Here is a 15,396-nt window from a genome sequence, read left to right on the forward strand (position 1 = left end):
GAATGAGATTCAATTAAATGAATTATTGAACAAAAATAAAAAAATGACTGAGTTTTGTAATACTGCAAGTAGTGTCTCGGTATCAGCTACAGCGAGAGCGAGTTCAAATTCACTAACTATGTCAATAATGTCAGCACCAGTTCCAGGTAGTGCTAATAGTGTCCCTGCAGACTCAGCTACAGCAAGTTCAAGCGTCTCAACTATCTCAGCAGTGTTACCCCTGGCTCTGACGACCCACACTGTCAACACCGATGTGGCTGAGTGGATTATAACCGACGACCTGCGTGAGTATTTCAGCAAAAGTGCAGATGGGTTTTTATCATGCCAACATATGGATAGCGATTTTAAATTATCTACTAAAGTACTGCCTGGTGACACTTTTAAGTTTAAACGACAGTGTACAAAGTCCCTTTTTTTCCGGGAAAAAGTGAATGGTGAGAAAATTAAGAGAGACTGGATTTGCTATTCCCCATCAACTGGTAAGGTTTTCTGCGCCCATTGTAAATTATTTAATTCAAAATGTGGAATTGGAGCATCTGCTTTGATGTCATCAGGATATGATGATTGGAAACACGCTGCAAGAGACTTAGCTCGCCATGAAACAAGTGAAACCCACATTCAATCAATTGAAACCCTTTTAACACGTAGGAAAGCTGCAGAGCACATTAGTAAGAGGCTCACAGAGCAATTTGAATCAGAGAAAAAGTACTGGAATGACATACTGTTGCGTATTCTTACCGTAATCAAAATGTTAGCATCGCGTGGGTTGTCATTCCGTGGCAGTAACGAAATTGTGGGTTCTGTCCACAATGGCAATTATTTAGGTTGCTTAGAGCTAGTGGCTGAGTTTGACCCATTGCTTGCAGAACATATTCAGAAAAGAGCGAACAAAGGCCGAGGTCATGTGTCATATCTGTCATCAACTATATGTGATGAATTTATTCATGTGTTAAGTCGTGACGTTTTGGACCACATTTTAACTGAGATTAAAGAAGCAAAATACTTTGCAGTTAGTGTTGACTCAACACCAGATATTTCACATGTAGATCAGCTTACCATTATATTCCGTTACATGACTTCTAAAGGACCAGTTGAACGTTTTGTGACATTTATCCCTATAGAAGAGCACACTGGGGAAGGATTAGCAACAAAGTTACTTGATTTTATGGAAAATACTGGCATTTCAATTAAAGACTCCCGAGGTCAATCCTACGATAATGCTGCCAACATGAGTGGCCGTTTCAATGGCATGCAAGCAAAAATAAAAGAACATAATAACTTAGCTGAATATATACCATGTTGTGCTCATTCGCTTAACCTTGTTGGTCAAAATGCTGTAGGATGTTGTTCTGAGGCTGTAACGTTTTTTGACTTTGTAAATAAGCTGTTTGTATTTTTTTCTGCCTCCACCTCTCGTTGGAATCGTTTGATGACAGTTTTAAAGCCACTTAATATGCCTACCTTAAAAAGGTTATCTGATACCAGATGGTAAGCACATTATGATGCTGTACACTTCCTCCAGGTTGGCTATACGCAAGTGAAGTCTACACTGGATATCATGTGTCAAGATATGTCCCAAAAGCCAGAAACACGACTTGAAGCCGCAGGATTGAAAGATATAATGAGTCATCATGAAACAGGTATCCTAGTTCAATTGTGGTCAAAAATTCTGAATAGGTTCAATTTCACTAGCAATTACTTACAAGGGGCAGACATGGATCTCAACACCGCTACGGAACTGCTTCGTTCTTTGGGTGATTTTGTTCATTCTCTTCGGAGCCAGTTCACAGCATTTGAAAAGGATGGAAAGGATCTGGTTACCAATTCGAACAAAGGTGAATCAAGGCGAAAGCGCAAGAGGAACCAAGGATGGGATTATGGTGACTCAGAAGATCTAGAGTTATCCCCTTCTGATAAGTTTAAAGTTCAGTGTTTTTTGCCTATAGTTGATCAATTGTTAGTTGCTCTTAAACAGAGGGCTAATGCATATGATACAGTCAGCAAAAGGTTTGGTTTTCTTAAAAATCTACAATCTTTGTCCAATGATGGTATGAGAGATCATGTTTCATTTGTATGTGAAACATATTTTGAAGAGGTTGAACCTAACTGTCATGGTGAATTTATTCACTTCACTTCTCTGTTTGCCAAATTGTCACCGCCCAATGAAATTGATTGTGTTGAACTGCAAATGTACACCTTTCTAGTTAAGAATAGTTTGACTGATACCTTTGTGAATGTCTACACTGTGTTGAGAATTTATTTGTCTCTTATGGTCACAAACTGTACTGGAGAAAGATCTTTTTCAGTCCTTAAAAGAGTTAAGAATGAACTTAGATCAACAATGGGACAACCTCGCTTAAATGATTTGGCTTTATTGTGCATTGAAAGTGACATAGTTAGATCAAGAGATTTCACAGTAGTGATCAAGAAGTTTGCTTCAAAAAAGGCCAGAAAAGTCAATATATAAAAAACTATTTTAAAGTTAATTGATTAACTAAATAGTACATAAATTATGCTACAATTTATATTTATTGTTTTTTTTATACTACCTTACCGCCACATTAGGCCCTCCTATACTTACAGCCCCAGGCCTAAAAATGTCCTAATCCGGCCCTGACTTTAAGTACCATACATAGTTGTTGTTTCTTCGTTTTATATATAAATAAATATATATATACATACATATATATACATACATACATATATATATATATATATATATATATATATATATATATATATATATATATATATATATATATATATATATATATAGTGGTTTATTTATATTGTTATTAGTGCCACTATACCACTATATATATATATATATATATATATATATATATATATATATATATATATATATATATATATATATATATATAGTGGTATAGTGGTAAATTTAGATGACAACACCAAAAAAATGTTTTTGAAGAAAAATTAGAACAATATGCAATTGGCCATCATAAAATTAAATGTTCAGGTAATATAAAATGGGATCAAGTAAAGACGCTTAAAGTAGAACCCAAAAAATTTGAAAGAAAAGTTCGAGAGGCAATCGAAATTCAGTTCAACAAATGCGGACCTAAAAATGGAGGTATGAATTTAGATGACGGTCAATATGTAAAAACGCAATTCTGGACGCCATACTTTTTATACCTACGAAATATTAAAGAAGCCCAACTAAAGCGAAGTTTAAAGAAGCCATTAAAAAGTGACATTACCGTTAATGTTTGTTTGTAATTTAATTTAATAAATATTTGTAATTAAAGCTGAAGATGCTAGTATCAATAATCTAGCGAAAATTTCTTAGATAAAATAAAAAATTAGTATTGAGAGAATTCGTATTTATTGAAGTTCATATATTAAATTTATTCAACTCTCATACAAGATGTCGTCATTTAAAATATATAGTGGTATAAATGTAATGTATTAGTGTAAAAAGTAGTATAATGTAATGAAACCGTTTATGTAGTAAGGGAGACTAGGGCTAGTTGGCTACAGGGGTAAGATGATACACTGCGTTCAGCTTTGGAATTTTGCACCAGAAGTTCCCAAAACTCACATGAAGAAAAGTCTATTCGATCGACTTAAGCGCAATTAAAGTTAATATCAGAAAATATTTTTGGATTAAAGTTATCAAGAGTTTTCATAAACAAGATGCGCTTGAAATTGATGCTTAATGCGGCTAAACTTGTCTTTTTTTGTATGGTGCTTACAATGAGTGTATAGGCAACTTACCCTGGGCCGGGGTATGTTGGCACATATGCTTTTCTTTTTTGGACACCAACTTTTTTTTTTTAATGTTTGACACTTGAAGATGTTGGCCAAGTTCATATTCTTTTGAAGTGCAATTTGATATCCTCAAAAAATGTCACCCAGAAATGCAAAGAGCTCAAAGTTTAAAACTGTAGCCAACTAGCCCCGGTCTCCCCTAGTATAAACAGAATATACAGCAGAATATATGTATATATATTCTATATCTTTTTGTATTTAACAACATCAGAAATAGCTGCTAATGGTGATCAAAGGGTCTTTTAACTTTAAAATGGCAAGAAAAAGCGCTCACTTTGAAATATTTTTTTCAAAAATTAGTTTATCATATCAGCTTTTTAGCTGGCCTTGCTTTACTTAAACTTTATGTAAAGCAAGGCCAGCTAAAGAGACACAACAAAACATTTCGTATCTTTCAAACCTGTTTTGTAATTTTTTTTTATTTTCGGCTACTGTACTTAGAAGCCTCCTTGTTTAGAATTATTTTAAGTATTAAAGGATGTCCCGTTCGCTTAATTTAGACGGTTATTCTAATCGATGCTTGTATTAAATTGATTTTCGTTCGCACAGCGTGTAGATTTAAAATGTAATATGTATTTAATCCATGTTACATACAGATCTCAATATACTTAATATATTAGATAACAAAGTTCTTACTGATTTACCTTTGCCTCTCTGTAAATATATTTTTCTTAAGGATGGTCAACTTTTACGAAGTTTTACTAATTAACAAATTTTTTAAACAGCATACGCACGTCGGGATAGCAAAAAAAAACAACAACGATTTTTTACAAAAATACAGCCAATCAGATAAAAGATAAATTTTTTAAATATCTTACTCGATCATGCTTAATCTTTGTAAATTGACCTTTATATGATAAAATTTTTAAGGATGCATGCACATTTGCAGGGCCCAATTATATTTTAATATCAAGATTATTACATACACATTTGCAAGGCCCAAATATATTTTAATATCAAGATTATTTATGAAATTGAAAAAGCTCAAAATTTCCCTAAATTTTCGTCTATTTTCTAAAAAAAATATGCATGATGTATTGATAAAAAATATGCTCAGTATAGTTGGAAAATGATTGCAGTATATAACAGTTTTTTGAGTTTTTGGTAACTAAATTTATGTAACTGACAAAAACGTTACTTCAAACAAGCACATTGTTATCATGAAAATAAGCCGTTTTTAGCAACTTATCTAATGATATCCAGCTGTGTCTAACCTAATTTTACGAAAATGTCATAATATAATCCATTTCCAGTTGTTTAAAAGTAAAAACTGGACCGTAAATGACCGTCATAGAGAAAAGTGTTATAAAAAACTTTTGTATTTTTTATCATTAAAACATTTTCTTTTTCAAAAACGTCTTTAGTTAAGGCAGCTTCACGTATTTTTCATGTTTTACACTTCTTCAAACAACCCCCCACCCCGACCTCCAACCTCCGACCCCTGACCCCAGGCTCCCACCCCCTTAACCCCTTCTCCTGACGTACGTAAATTTTAACTGCCAAAACTGAAGCAAAAAAATTTTCGGTCCAAAAATTTTCGATGCAAAAGTTTTTAATAACACTTTTCTTAAGGTTGTTCCAGGGTAAAGGCAACTTTTTAACAAAAAATTGAAAACTATTAATAGGCTTTAGCTTTTTTCTATTAATAATCAAAAAAAAAATTGAAACAGTACCAAAAAAAAATTTTTTGTGATGACGCCATTAATTATGCGCATAATTAGTGTTATTTTTACCCCCAAAACTGCCTATTCTTTCATCTAATATAACAAACTCAAAAAGTGTCAAAACTGTTTGAAATTTTGAACATGAATTCTTTAATATACTTATAATTTGTCTATGAAATAGAATTTTTTAAAACATTTTTAATTTTACCAGGTTGACATTTGAACTTTAAGGTGGTAGGCCTATGAAAAATAGAGATTTTTGATCAAAAATTGAAAAAGTAGGTAATATATTGTATTTATGTAAAAATTTATCCTCTATCTTCTGATATATAACTTGTTTAGGTTTGATCAAACTAAAAGGGTTTAAAATAACTTATATTATCAGCTAGTTTGTTTATTTACCTTAGCAACGCCATAGCAACGAAAGATTAAAACCTTTATTTTACCCAAATTTGATGGTCAAAATGACAAATCTTGTGAAGCTTCTTTTTCCAATTTAATATAGATCTGCGCTGTTTTTGGTCATGCTTTAAAATCACATTTTATAATAATTGTCGTATTGAACTGTATATTGGTTGTGGAATAAAATCATTATTTATGAATTTTTCAACTCTTGATTTAAATCAAACAAGTTGTACTGGTGTATAATTGTAATGTCTTCTGGAAAAAGCAACAAGCAAAATTTTTCACGAAAAAGAAAGAAAAAGCCTCCTTTAAGCAAATATTCAAGAATAAATCTTTCAAATATTTCATCAGAAAAAGTTTCATCTTGCATAAGTAAAAAGAGGCTAATTATAGATCAAACTAATCTCAATACCAAGATTGAAGTAATAAGGCAGGAAGATGATTACTTTTTATTTGTTAATTTCTCTATACTTAAGAGTTTATTTCAACCTTTGTTAGTATGTCCTGAATGTGGCCATAAAAAAATAACTCTCATTGATAACAGAAAGAAGAGAAAGGGATTTGCCCATAATTTAGAACTGTTATGTGAGTCATGCGAATGGTTTAAATCTGTTTATACATCAAAAGAATGCATTAAACAAAACCATGGTCAAGGTCCTAAAATCTACGAAGCAAATGCAAGAGCAGTAATAATAGCATAATAGCATTCGTCATTCTATGTGTCCTAGGGATGAATATTCATGGTGCAAGTGGCAACTAGATAAGCTTAAAGGTACAAGTACTCACACAAACAAAATTAACTTGCCTATCTTTATTCATAATATAATAAAACCTATTTTTAAAGATTTATCTGATGACGATTTGCTAAGTAAATGTTTACATGGTCAAACCCAAAATTCAAATGAAGCATTTCATTCAATTTTATGGACTCGATGTCCTAAAAACATTTTTGTAAGTAGAAGAACATTTGAACTTTGTATAAACTCTGCAATAGTTCATTATAATGACGGTGGAGATGGGGTAAAATCTGTTTTAAGTCACTTCGGATTGTTAGGATCATTGACTATTCCAAAACTGATTTTAAAGGACCAAAAGCGAATTGTAAACAAGCGTCGTAAATCAACTTCAATATGCAAAAGGCAAAGAAAAAAACTTAGATCTCTTCATAAAGGATACTTAGATACTGAAAAAACTGATTCATATAGCACTGGTAGCTTTTAAGGAGTGTTTTTAGACGTAATTTTTTGATTTTAAATTTTTGACTCAATTTTTCTCATTTTGAGATTTTTAGTTTTTTTTTAAATTTTAAAACATGATATCTCCAGTTTAAAGTAAGCAATTAAGCTGAAATTTTCAGGATATGTTCTTCATACATGTAGAATTCATTTGTCATAAGATTTTTAAAATTTCTTTTTTTGGGGCGCTACAATGTGGTTTTATCTGCCAGAGTTTTTTTATAAAAATATATATTCAAGTTTAAAAGTCAATATAATCTGAACTAGGAAGGTAAATTTAAAAATCCTATGACAAATGAATTTTATACATATGTAGAACTACCATACCAAATTTGAAGTTTTGATTTATTGTCGTTTTTGAGAAATTGTGTTTTGAAGTTTTCGTTTTTTTCACACTTTTTAATATAATTTCGAGGCAAGCGAGGCACTTTTTTATATATTTTATTGATTTTATGTTTAATTTCATAATTATTGTTAACAACTGATTAGTTTTATTGTAAATATATCTTTAATACTTGAAAAAATTTTTTCATAGGCCTACCACCTTAAAATGTAAAAATTAAGGGAAGTTTGGGACCCAAAGCATGATAAAAATGAGTTTTAAAAAAAAAATAAAAAAATTTTGCTTCACAGACAACATTCCTAATATGTTCATCTTTAAACCTGCACATTTTCAGCCCATTATCTATTTTCTATAAAAAGTTTTTTTCTCTGAAAAATTGAGATTTTGCGAGAGAAAAAAAGTCGCAGAAAAGCTAAAATAAGTTTTAAAAAGTTATTTATTCTAATTATATAGTAACACAAACTATTTAATAATGACCATAACCATATGTCTCTCCCTCTTCTAATTTATCTTTATCATTATACCCTTTTCTCATGGCTCTGAGCTTTTTACGTCTTAACACAGTCTTCTGTAATATGGTCCGATTGTTTAACACGATCAATATCTTTATTTTGACTTCCCTCAGTGCTGTATTCAATGCTGTATTACCGTTATTTCTTGTAACTTTTCCTCTAAAAATTTTTCTTTTTTTACCTTTAGAGGACTTATATCTGCTTACAGAACCCATTTTTAAATAAAAACACTAAAAAATCTTTAATTATAACTCAATTTAAACTGAAGGAAGACTGACAAAAAAGTAACTACCGTCCTTCAGGAGCTCTACTTTGAGAACAATTTTAGTAGTTTCAACGTACAGCTTAAAGCTTTAAATAATATTTAAGGAGAAGCCAAACGTCTTGAGCATTGTTTAGCAAAAATTTAAAGTTATTTGGTTTTTTGGTTAAGGAGATGTTGGAGAAAAAGCGTTGCTAAGGTCGTTGCTATGAAGCAAGAACCAAACTGCTCTTTAAAAAAAGGGCAAATTTGATTAAAATTAAGAAGATTTTTGACTTTTTGCAAAACGCACATTAAAATAGGTAAATGTAACAATTCAAAACATTAATATTGGTATTTTTCAAAACTTTATCAAAAATACCTATTTTTTTACCCTGGTACCACCTTAAAGACGGTCATTTACGGTCCGGTTTTTACTTTTACGTCCGTGCAGCATTTCAAACTTTTATGAAGATTTATTTTTAAATTTAAGAATCCTAAAAGACTATTGAACGATTTTTCTTAAATTGAAATCACGTTGCCAATTTGAATATATTTGCAAGAACCTTTTTGTCTGTTTTATCATTTATATACCCAACTTGTTTTAAGAAACCTTTTTTGGTGTGCCTTCTCTACTCACTCGCTCTTTTTAAAAAAAAGTTCCCTGATAAAACCTGTTAATACTAAAGTCTTCTAAATTGTAAATTCGGCTGACTTTAAGGTAAACAAATCAATTTTTTAAAATGCGTTGCATTAACGTACTCAAAACCTGTTTACCCAAGTTAAATTTTTAAACCGGTTTAAACCGTAAATTTGCGAACGCTGCTCAATCGTAAAGTTACACCTAACCAAAAGTTACGCGTCGAATAAATGTTACGTGTCGAATAAAAGTTTGCTGATTAAGTGTTTACCACTTCATGTATAATTTAAATGAGAAAAAAAAATCTAAAAAAAAAAAGAAGAAAAAATAAAAAAATGAAAAAAAGAGAAACCTTTTCAAAAATAAAATTAATAATTAAAAAAAAAAATTAATAAATAAATAGCACCTTCAACAAATTTTAATAATAATAGATGTTCGCACTAATCAAATTAAAAAAAAAAAAAAAAAAATGAAAAAATGAAAAAAGCTGTTTGCTGATTTGATATTTATGAAACTCCTTTTCGAGAAAAATGTAATTTTAATTTTATCAATATATTTTATTGATATCATTCAATTGATGTATTTCATTGGTAAAGATTTTTTATTTTGTGTTTTTATTTTTTTCTTTATATTGGTGTAGCAAGTTTTCAATAAAATCTATTTTGTTTGCCACGAAGTATTTCAATACCTTTTTGACTTTTTATAATTAAATGTTAAAATCAAATCCTAACAATGACAAAATATGAAATAGATTGAAAATGTTCAAATTGGATGAGCAATTTGGTTGTTATGAGCCATTGAAAATGTGCTAACAAGCATCCGGTGAAAACCTCTATAAGAACACAGCTTATATAGGTCATCCCACTCACACTGTACTTACGCAAGTATATACAGCATTTTAAAAGATAGGGTTCAGCGAATCCAGGTTTTTTTTTACAAACTTTAATCTTTTAGTAATTTTTTTTTACTTGTTAACACAAGATTATGAACTATTCTGTATTTAATTAGATCATGAAGCGACATACTATTTTTATCCTGGCTCTTGTTTTGAGCTTCACAAGTTCCGCTATAGCAGGGCGCGATTGTTCAGCTGCGTCTTCTTATGGTAATTTGTCTATTTTCTTTTGCAAAATGTTTCCGCATCAGTTAGTTTAAACGGTTTTTTTAAACATAGTTTTTTTTTTTTTGTTTTTTTTTACATGTAGGAAGATTTTTACGGGACACAGGTGTTGGTATTGTAAAGTACGACACGTCTGGTACCAAATGCGTAGTGTGCAATGCTGGCGTTATTGAGCCAATATTTTGCCAAGGGGATAGTGGTCGAAAACGAGCCTTGAGGAAACGCACAAAGGATTTAGATTACGATGACTATGATGATTTTGTGTAAACAATGGCTAATATTGCTACGAACCATTTCATTTGTATAATAATATTTTACGTAGAATTTTTTTCTTTCATTATTTTATTGAGTTTTATAAACATGGTCCTTAATCGCGAATTATTTGTTTTCATTTTAAAAGCAACATTCTGATTTAAATACTTAGCTTCCTTTTTTTTTTTCTTTTTCGCTATAAACACATCAGAAAAATATATCTTGGAGCTAAAATGTCGCCTTTATAAAGTTCTTAGCGGAATTTAACTATAAATAAGACATTTGCGTGGAATAAATTTTCGCGCTCAATAAAAAAAGAAGCGTCCAAAATCACAATTATTGATGCAAAGCCATGAAACGCAAAGAGAAAAGAAATATAAACATAGTTGCCTGAGTGATTGGAATCATTAACACCCTAAATTACAGCATTTTTTTAAGCCGGCAAGTTTCTGTTGTTAATGACTTCTTGTCATTGGTTATAAAAAAATCAATAAAAGATTTCACAAGCAGAGGTTTAAGAATTGATATGTTAGTTTTTATATTTCAATATCAACGAGTACAACACCCATCTCTAAACCCATTTGTGGTTTTGCCCGCTTTACTATTTGGTGAACTTTTTTTTTGATTAATGAATTTGCAGATTTGTCAAATCTAAAAGCTGAAGATGTGAGTCATATTTAACGATGCATGTGCAGCGAATACGCAGTTTTCTTGTAATATATTATTTTAAGTAATTTTTGTTTTGTGTTGTAATGAATCCTCGATTTTACTGAAATATTTCGATTTTATTTCCGAATCTCGGAAACTAAATCTCGGAGAGCTTTTAGTTGTTTTTCCCCCCTCCAGCTGCATTGTTTTTTCCCCCTCCAACTGCATTGTTTTTCCCCTCTCCAATCAGTATTATAATGTGATTTAAAATCACATTTTAATACTGATTTGCTGTTATATATCTTTATACTCCATTTAACACTAGGACTACTGGACTCGTGACCCCGCCTAGAACTACTGAAAGGAGTCATTTTGACTCCTTGCTTGTTTTCGTTTATTTTTAGAGTTTCATTTGTGGTTATTTATTAATAATTATTTTTTTTTGTAATGTATTATTATTGTGAGATACAACAGTAATGCTTTTGATTGTTTTTTTTATGCTTTTCTTATTTTTCTACAGAAAATAACAATAATTATAATTGACGTTTTTCAAACATTTTTTTTTATTCAAGTGCACACATATAAACCAGAACTGAAGAACAAAAAGCAGAGAAAATATAGGTGGAGGAGCATAAAAATGAAAATATGGCGCAGAATTCACCTTCTAAACATTGGTGTTTCGCATTTTAGGCATTGCCTTTGATTTATGGCAGTACATTGCCCACACAAAGACTTACCACAAGTCTTATAATTTCCGACAGATCTATTTTTCTTGCACTTTTCTTTGATTTGGCAAAATTTTGTTTGAACCATCACTTCTGAGCATGTAAAAACTTGGGACGTGAAACCCTTTTCCCTATCTGTGACATAAGGACCACTCAACTCTCTCACAAGCGTTTGCAAAAATGCCTTGCGTGACATTTTTTTGTGAGTAATCTCCTTGAATATTATCCATGCATTTATACCGCAAAGTCTAAGGCATTTTAAAATCCATGAACAGGCCATCTCCTTGTGCATATTCGTGTGGTATATTTTCGTACCATCTGATCCACTACATCAACTCCATATTTTGTTTCATTGTAAAACTTTACCGTTTCTGGAGTTTTTTTAGCGGAATCAGACGCAACAACAACATCTGGATGGACGGAACTCAAAATGACAACATTTTTGTTGACCTTTCCTTGATATACTGTAAGTGTAAAATTGTCTTCATTTCTAAACACTTTAGTGTTGTACAATTCCTCTTTCATGGATTTTATTTCTTTAGGCACTTCTCGCCTTATCTTCTTCAGTGTTCCCACGATGGTTGTTCCTTTGCTTTTTAGCTGTTTAGCTAATTTTACTGAAGTAAAATAATTATCGGTTGTAACATTGCAACCTTTTTTCAAAAACGGGTCCAATAACTTCATTACCACATGGTCAGCTAAACGGTCCTCAGCACGGCGTGTGTCATCTTTGCCTAGATAAGGGAAGCCATTTGCCAGATATTTGCTATCCTAATCAACAGATAGCCAATATTTGTGGCCATATTTATCTGGTTTGGAAGGCATGTACTGCGTGAATGGACACCTAGTTTTGCTTGGGAAAAGCAAAAGCCTGTCCCACACAGTAGAAAATAGAGCAAACTTGTCCGTTTGCAGTCTCTCCGATCGAGTAGATTTCTCATCAAATCTGAGAAACCTCATTATTTCAACAAAGCGGTCCCTAGACATTGTTGCTTTGCAAAACGGTATTCCCCAGTCATTACACTAAATACTGCTAATTGAGTGACGGTTCGTGCCAGATATTCCACGAGCATAGAATATCGCAATGAATGCATCTAGCTCCTCATCAGATAGAGTAAACTGTAAGTTATTGTTCCTGCATGCTTCTGCAAGCGTACATTTCTTTATATATGTCAATATATATGAATCAAAAAATAAACGCCATTCGCTCAAAGGACTATCGATAATGATAATTCTTCTGGCGTATCCTGTAGGGCCAGGTGCTTCTCGAAGAATATTTTGGCTGTCACGCCTACCAGGCAAGTGTTCTCCAATTTCAACAGGTTTCCATTGAATACCATTCGCTGAAACTAGTATTCCTTCAGATTCGCCTTCTCTGGTGTTTGTTGTTGCATTACCTTCGCCGCCATCGTTATCTGTTGTTCTTTCATTTCTGGGACGTTTTGCTGATTTTTTATGTCCACGACCAGGAGGATGGTCACGAGGCAACATAACTGCATGAGCCCGATCCCCAGTTGATGTGCTTGGAATATCTGGAAAAAATTTGATAAATATTTAGAATTTTTGTTTTGTAAGGGTCCGTGCACACTGGCTGGATTAGCGGCGGAATATCCGAACGGATATTCTCACCACAATCCGGCCCGTACCTGCCCGCTCAGGTACAGAGCGGAGTTTGACATCTGAAGCTCCGCTCCGAACCCCGGGCTGGAGCCGCTGTCTGGGACGGAGCGGTGATGCTGAATTGTTCAGCATTACACAGTAATATAAGCAGGTAAAACACAAGGAAAATGTGAAAAGTTGGCATGTAAATTGAACTACATCTATAAGAACATCAGGGTAAATAAGACAGAGTGAAAAAATTATGCACAAAATTTTATAGCAACATTTAGTGACAAAAGGAACTCAAAATATAGTAGGGAGTCAAAATGACTCCCTTCAGTAGTTCTTGGTAAATTTTGAAAAAAACGCGCAAATTTTTCACCAAAATTATTTATTCTCACAAAATCTTTTTTCACATTTGAGGAAAAGTCACCGAGTTTCAAGCCGGAATTCTGAAAAATGTAGTCACAGAAGAGAAATAAAAAACGAAAGGAGTCAAAATGATTCCATCAGTAGTTCTAGTGTTAAACTCTTTTTGAAGACGATTTTTTTTTTAAATAAATGTGAAAAACTCAAGGAAGTTTTTTTTTTTTTTTTTTTTTTTTTTTACCTAAAGATTTTTTTTTGTGATTTTTGTATATTTATCAATTTTTGAAAAAGTGACTTTTGCGAGTCTTAATCGAGAAAATAAATTCAACAGAAAAATTTGCCGCGAAAATAAATTCCCTTTAGGATAGCTACTGATGGTACTTAAAAATTTTCAGGTCTGTTTAATTATGCAGGTATGCAAAACTAATCAACATTTACCCCTGGCTTATAGCTACTGTCAACAAGGATGAAAAACTTAGATTTACTATTGAACCACTAAATAAAGTTTTATTTAACAACTATTATAAATGTTCTTCTTTGAAATTCTGCAAAATCACAATTAATTTTATAACGCTCAAAAATGTCATATTTTGTTAAATACTCATGCGTTTTGCACTGTTTTATTGATATATTGACTAAATTAAAAACCGGGAAGATGCTCAATTTGTACCATTTCAGACGATTGCATTTTGGTATGCTTACATGACTTGTATGACTTGATGCCTTGACTTGATGCTTACAAAACATTCTACAAGTTTAAAATGTTTTGATTGTATTTTCAAAATAAGACAAGTTTCAAAAATGTAAAACTTGTGTATTTGAATTCCACTTAACATGTAAACATTTAGTACCTAAGGTAGGTATGTATATTAGTACATAAGGTGTGTAGGAATTGGTTCAGATTATTTGACTAGATTTCTTATCGTTGTTTCCTAGAACATCGCTGAAGATCTCATTTCCTCCCCCATATAACCTACTTTTTGATTAGGGAAGTTGACCATATCTACATTCCAAATATCAATTTAAATTATATATTTGCTGTTTTTTGAAAAAAATTCATCGCCGTTTATTTGAAATTATTTATCGTTCCCATGTTGTTTATTTTGATCTTTGGCATTTGTTTATTATTGTGTACTTGATCATATATGAAACACATTGTGTAACAAATAGGCTTTTAGTTACACAGCTTTCATTCATGAACCAAAGCTTTGCAAAGACAAGAAAATTTTAAATCCACTCATCTATACAAATTGGACACATTTGCACAAAGAAGCATTAAAATCTTTCACCACAAGTAGCTCTGGTGTTCAGGCCTTATATCATTAAAAATTATATATCATTCAAAAAAAAAAAAAACACTAATGTATATTGATAATTAAAAAAACTTATTCTGAATTACTTACTATCATAATTAAGTCGGACTATGAATATGAAGCTGTAAGAATGTTCATTCTCAAAGCTCGAAAGGTTTCTACATTAAAAACAAAGTAATTTGGGAAGATCGGAGGGTTGAACGAGTCTTTCTGAGAAAAACCTCTTGATTAGGTTATTACAATTTTCTCTTTTTCTTCAATATATGGGTGGAAAGCCCAGCCTTCCCTCTCCCTCGATTCAACCACTGCGTATTGATTCTAAAAATCTTTCATGGGATGTAAAGCAAAGTCTAAATCGATGTTTGTTGGACCAGCATCACGTTATAGAAAAACTAAAAATAATAGAAATATTTTTTCCATCAGTATTAAATCAGAAATATTTGATGACGATATTCATTTATTAAGATACTTTTCAAGTAAGTTTTTTTAAAGTTACAAAAACGTCCTTTTAAACATGAAAAGCGAACAGAAAAGG

General features: G+C 31.7%; 3 protein-coding genes and 1 long non-coding RNA gene across 4 annotated transcripts; 3 read left to right on the forward strand and 1 right to left on the reverse strand.

The window, feature by feature from the left end:
* Window positions 1-43: 43 nt before the first annotated feature.
* On the forward strand, window positions 44-1,492 carry LOC149891473 (zinc finger MYM-type protein 1-like). The gene has a single exon (XM_090077093.1). The coding sequence runs from the start codon at window positions 44-46 to the stop codon at window positions 1,490-1,492; it is 1,449 nt and encodes a 482-aa protein (XP_089933219.1).
* A 66-nt stretch (window positions 1,493-1,558) lies between these two features.
* LOC149891474 (zinc finger MYM-type protein 1-like) lies at window positions 1,559-2,467 on the forward strand. The gene has a single exon (XM_090077094.1). The coding sequence runs from the start codon at window positions 1,559-1,561 to the stop codon at window positions 2,465-2,467; it is 909 nt and encodes a 302-aa protein (XP_089933220.1).
* Window positions 2,468-9,595: 7,128 nt separating this feature from the next.
* On the forward strand, window positions 9,596-10,333 carry LOC149891475 (uncharacterized). The gene is made up of 3 exons (XR_016450357.1): window positions 9,596-9,760; window positions 9,844-9,940; window positions 10,041-10,333. It is a non-coding gene; the product is annotated as an uncharacterized LOC149891475 (long non-coding RNA).
* Window positions 10,334-11,344: 1,011 nt separating this feature from the next.
* LOC149891476 (uncharacterized) lies at window positions 11,345-15,395 on the reverse strand. Its single transcript, XM_090079871.1, has 2 exons — window positions 14,952-15,395; window positions 11,345-13,112 (listed from the first exon to the last, which is right to left on the reverse strand). The coding sequence occupies exon 2, from the start codon at window positions 13,069-13,071 to the stop codon at window positions 12,604-12,606; it is 468 nt and encodes a 155-aa protein (XP_089935997.1). The 5' UTR covers window positions 13,072-13,112; window positions 14,952-15,395; the 3' UTR covers window positions 11,345-12,603.
* Window position 15,396: the final 1 nt, after the last annotated feature.

This window comes from Hydra viridissima, unplaced genomic scaffold (assembly GCF_058129835.1).
Source record: "Hydra viridissima isolate aposymbiotic clone 2 unplaced genomic scaffold, HvirCarnegie_v1 scaffold_2, whole genome shotgun sequence".
In the NCBI taxonomy this organism is placed as follows: Eukaryota; Metazoa; Cnidaria; class Hydrozoa; order Anthoathecata; family Hydridae; genus Hydra; species Hydra viridissima.

Bases quoted from the DNA above. Each gene is read 5' to 3' on its own strand.
- LOC149891473 (XM_090077093.1), top strand. From the start codon at position 44: ATGACTGAGTTTTGTAATACTGCAAGTAGTGTCTCGGTATCAGCTACA.
- LOC149891474 (XM_090077094.1), top strand. From the start codon at position 1,559: ATGTGTCAAGATATGTCCCAAAAGCCAGAAACACGACTTGAAGCCGCA.
- LOC149891476 (XM_090079871.1), bottom strand. From the start codon at position 13,071: ATGTTGCCTCGTGACCATCCTCCTGGTCGTGGACATAAAAAATCAGCA.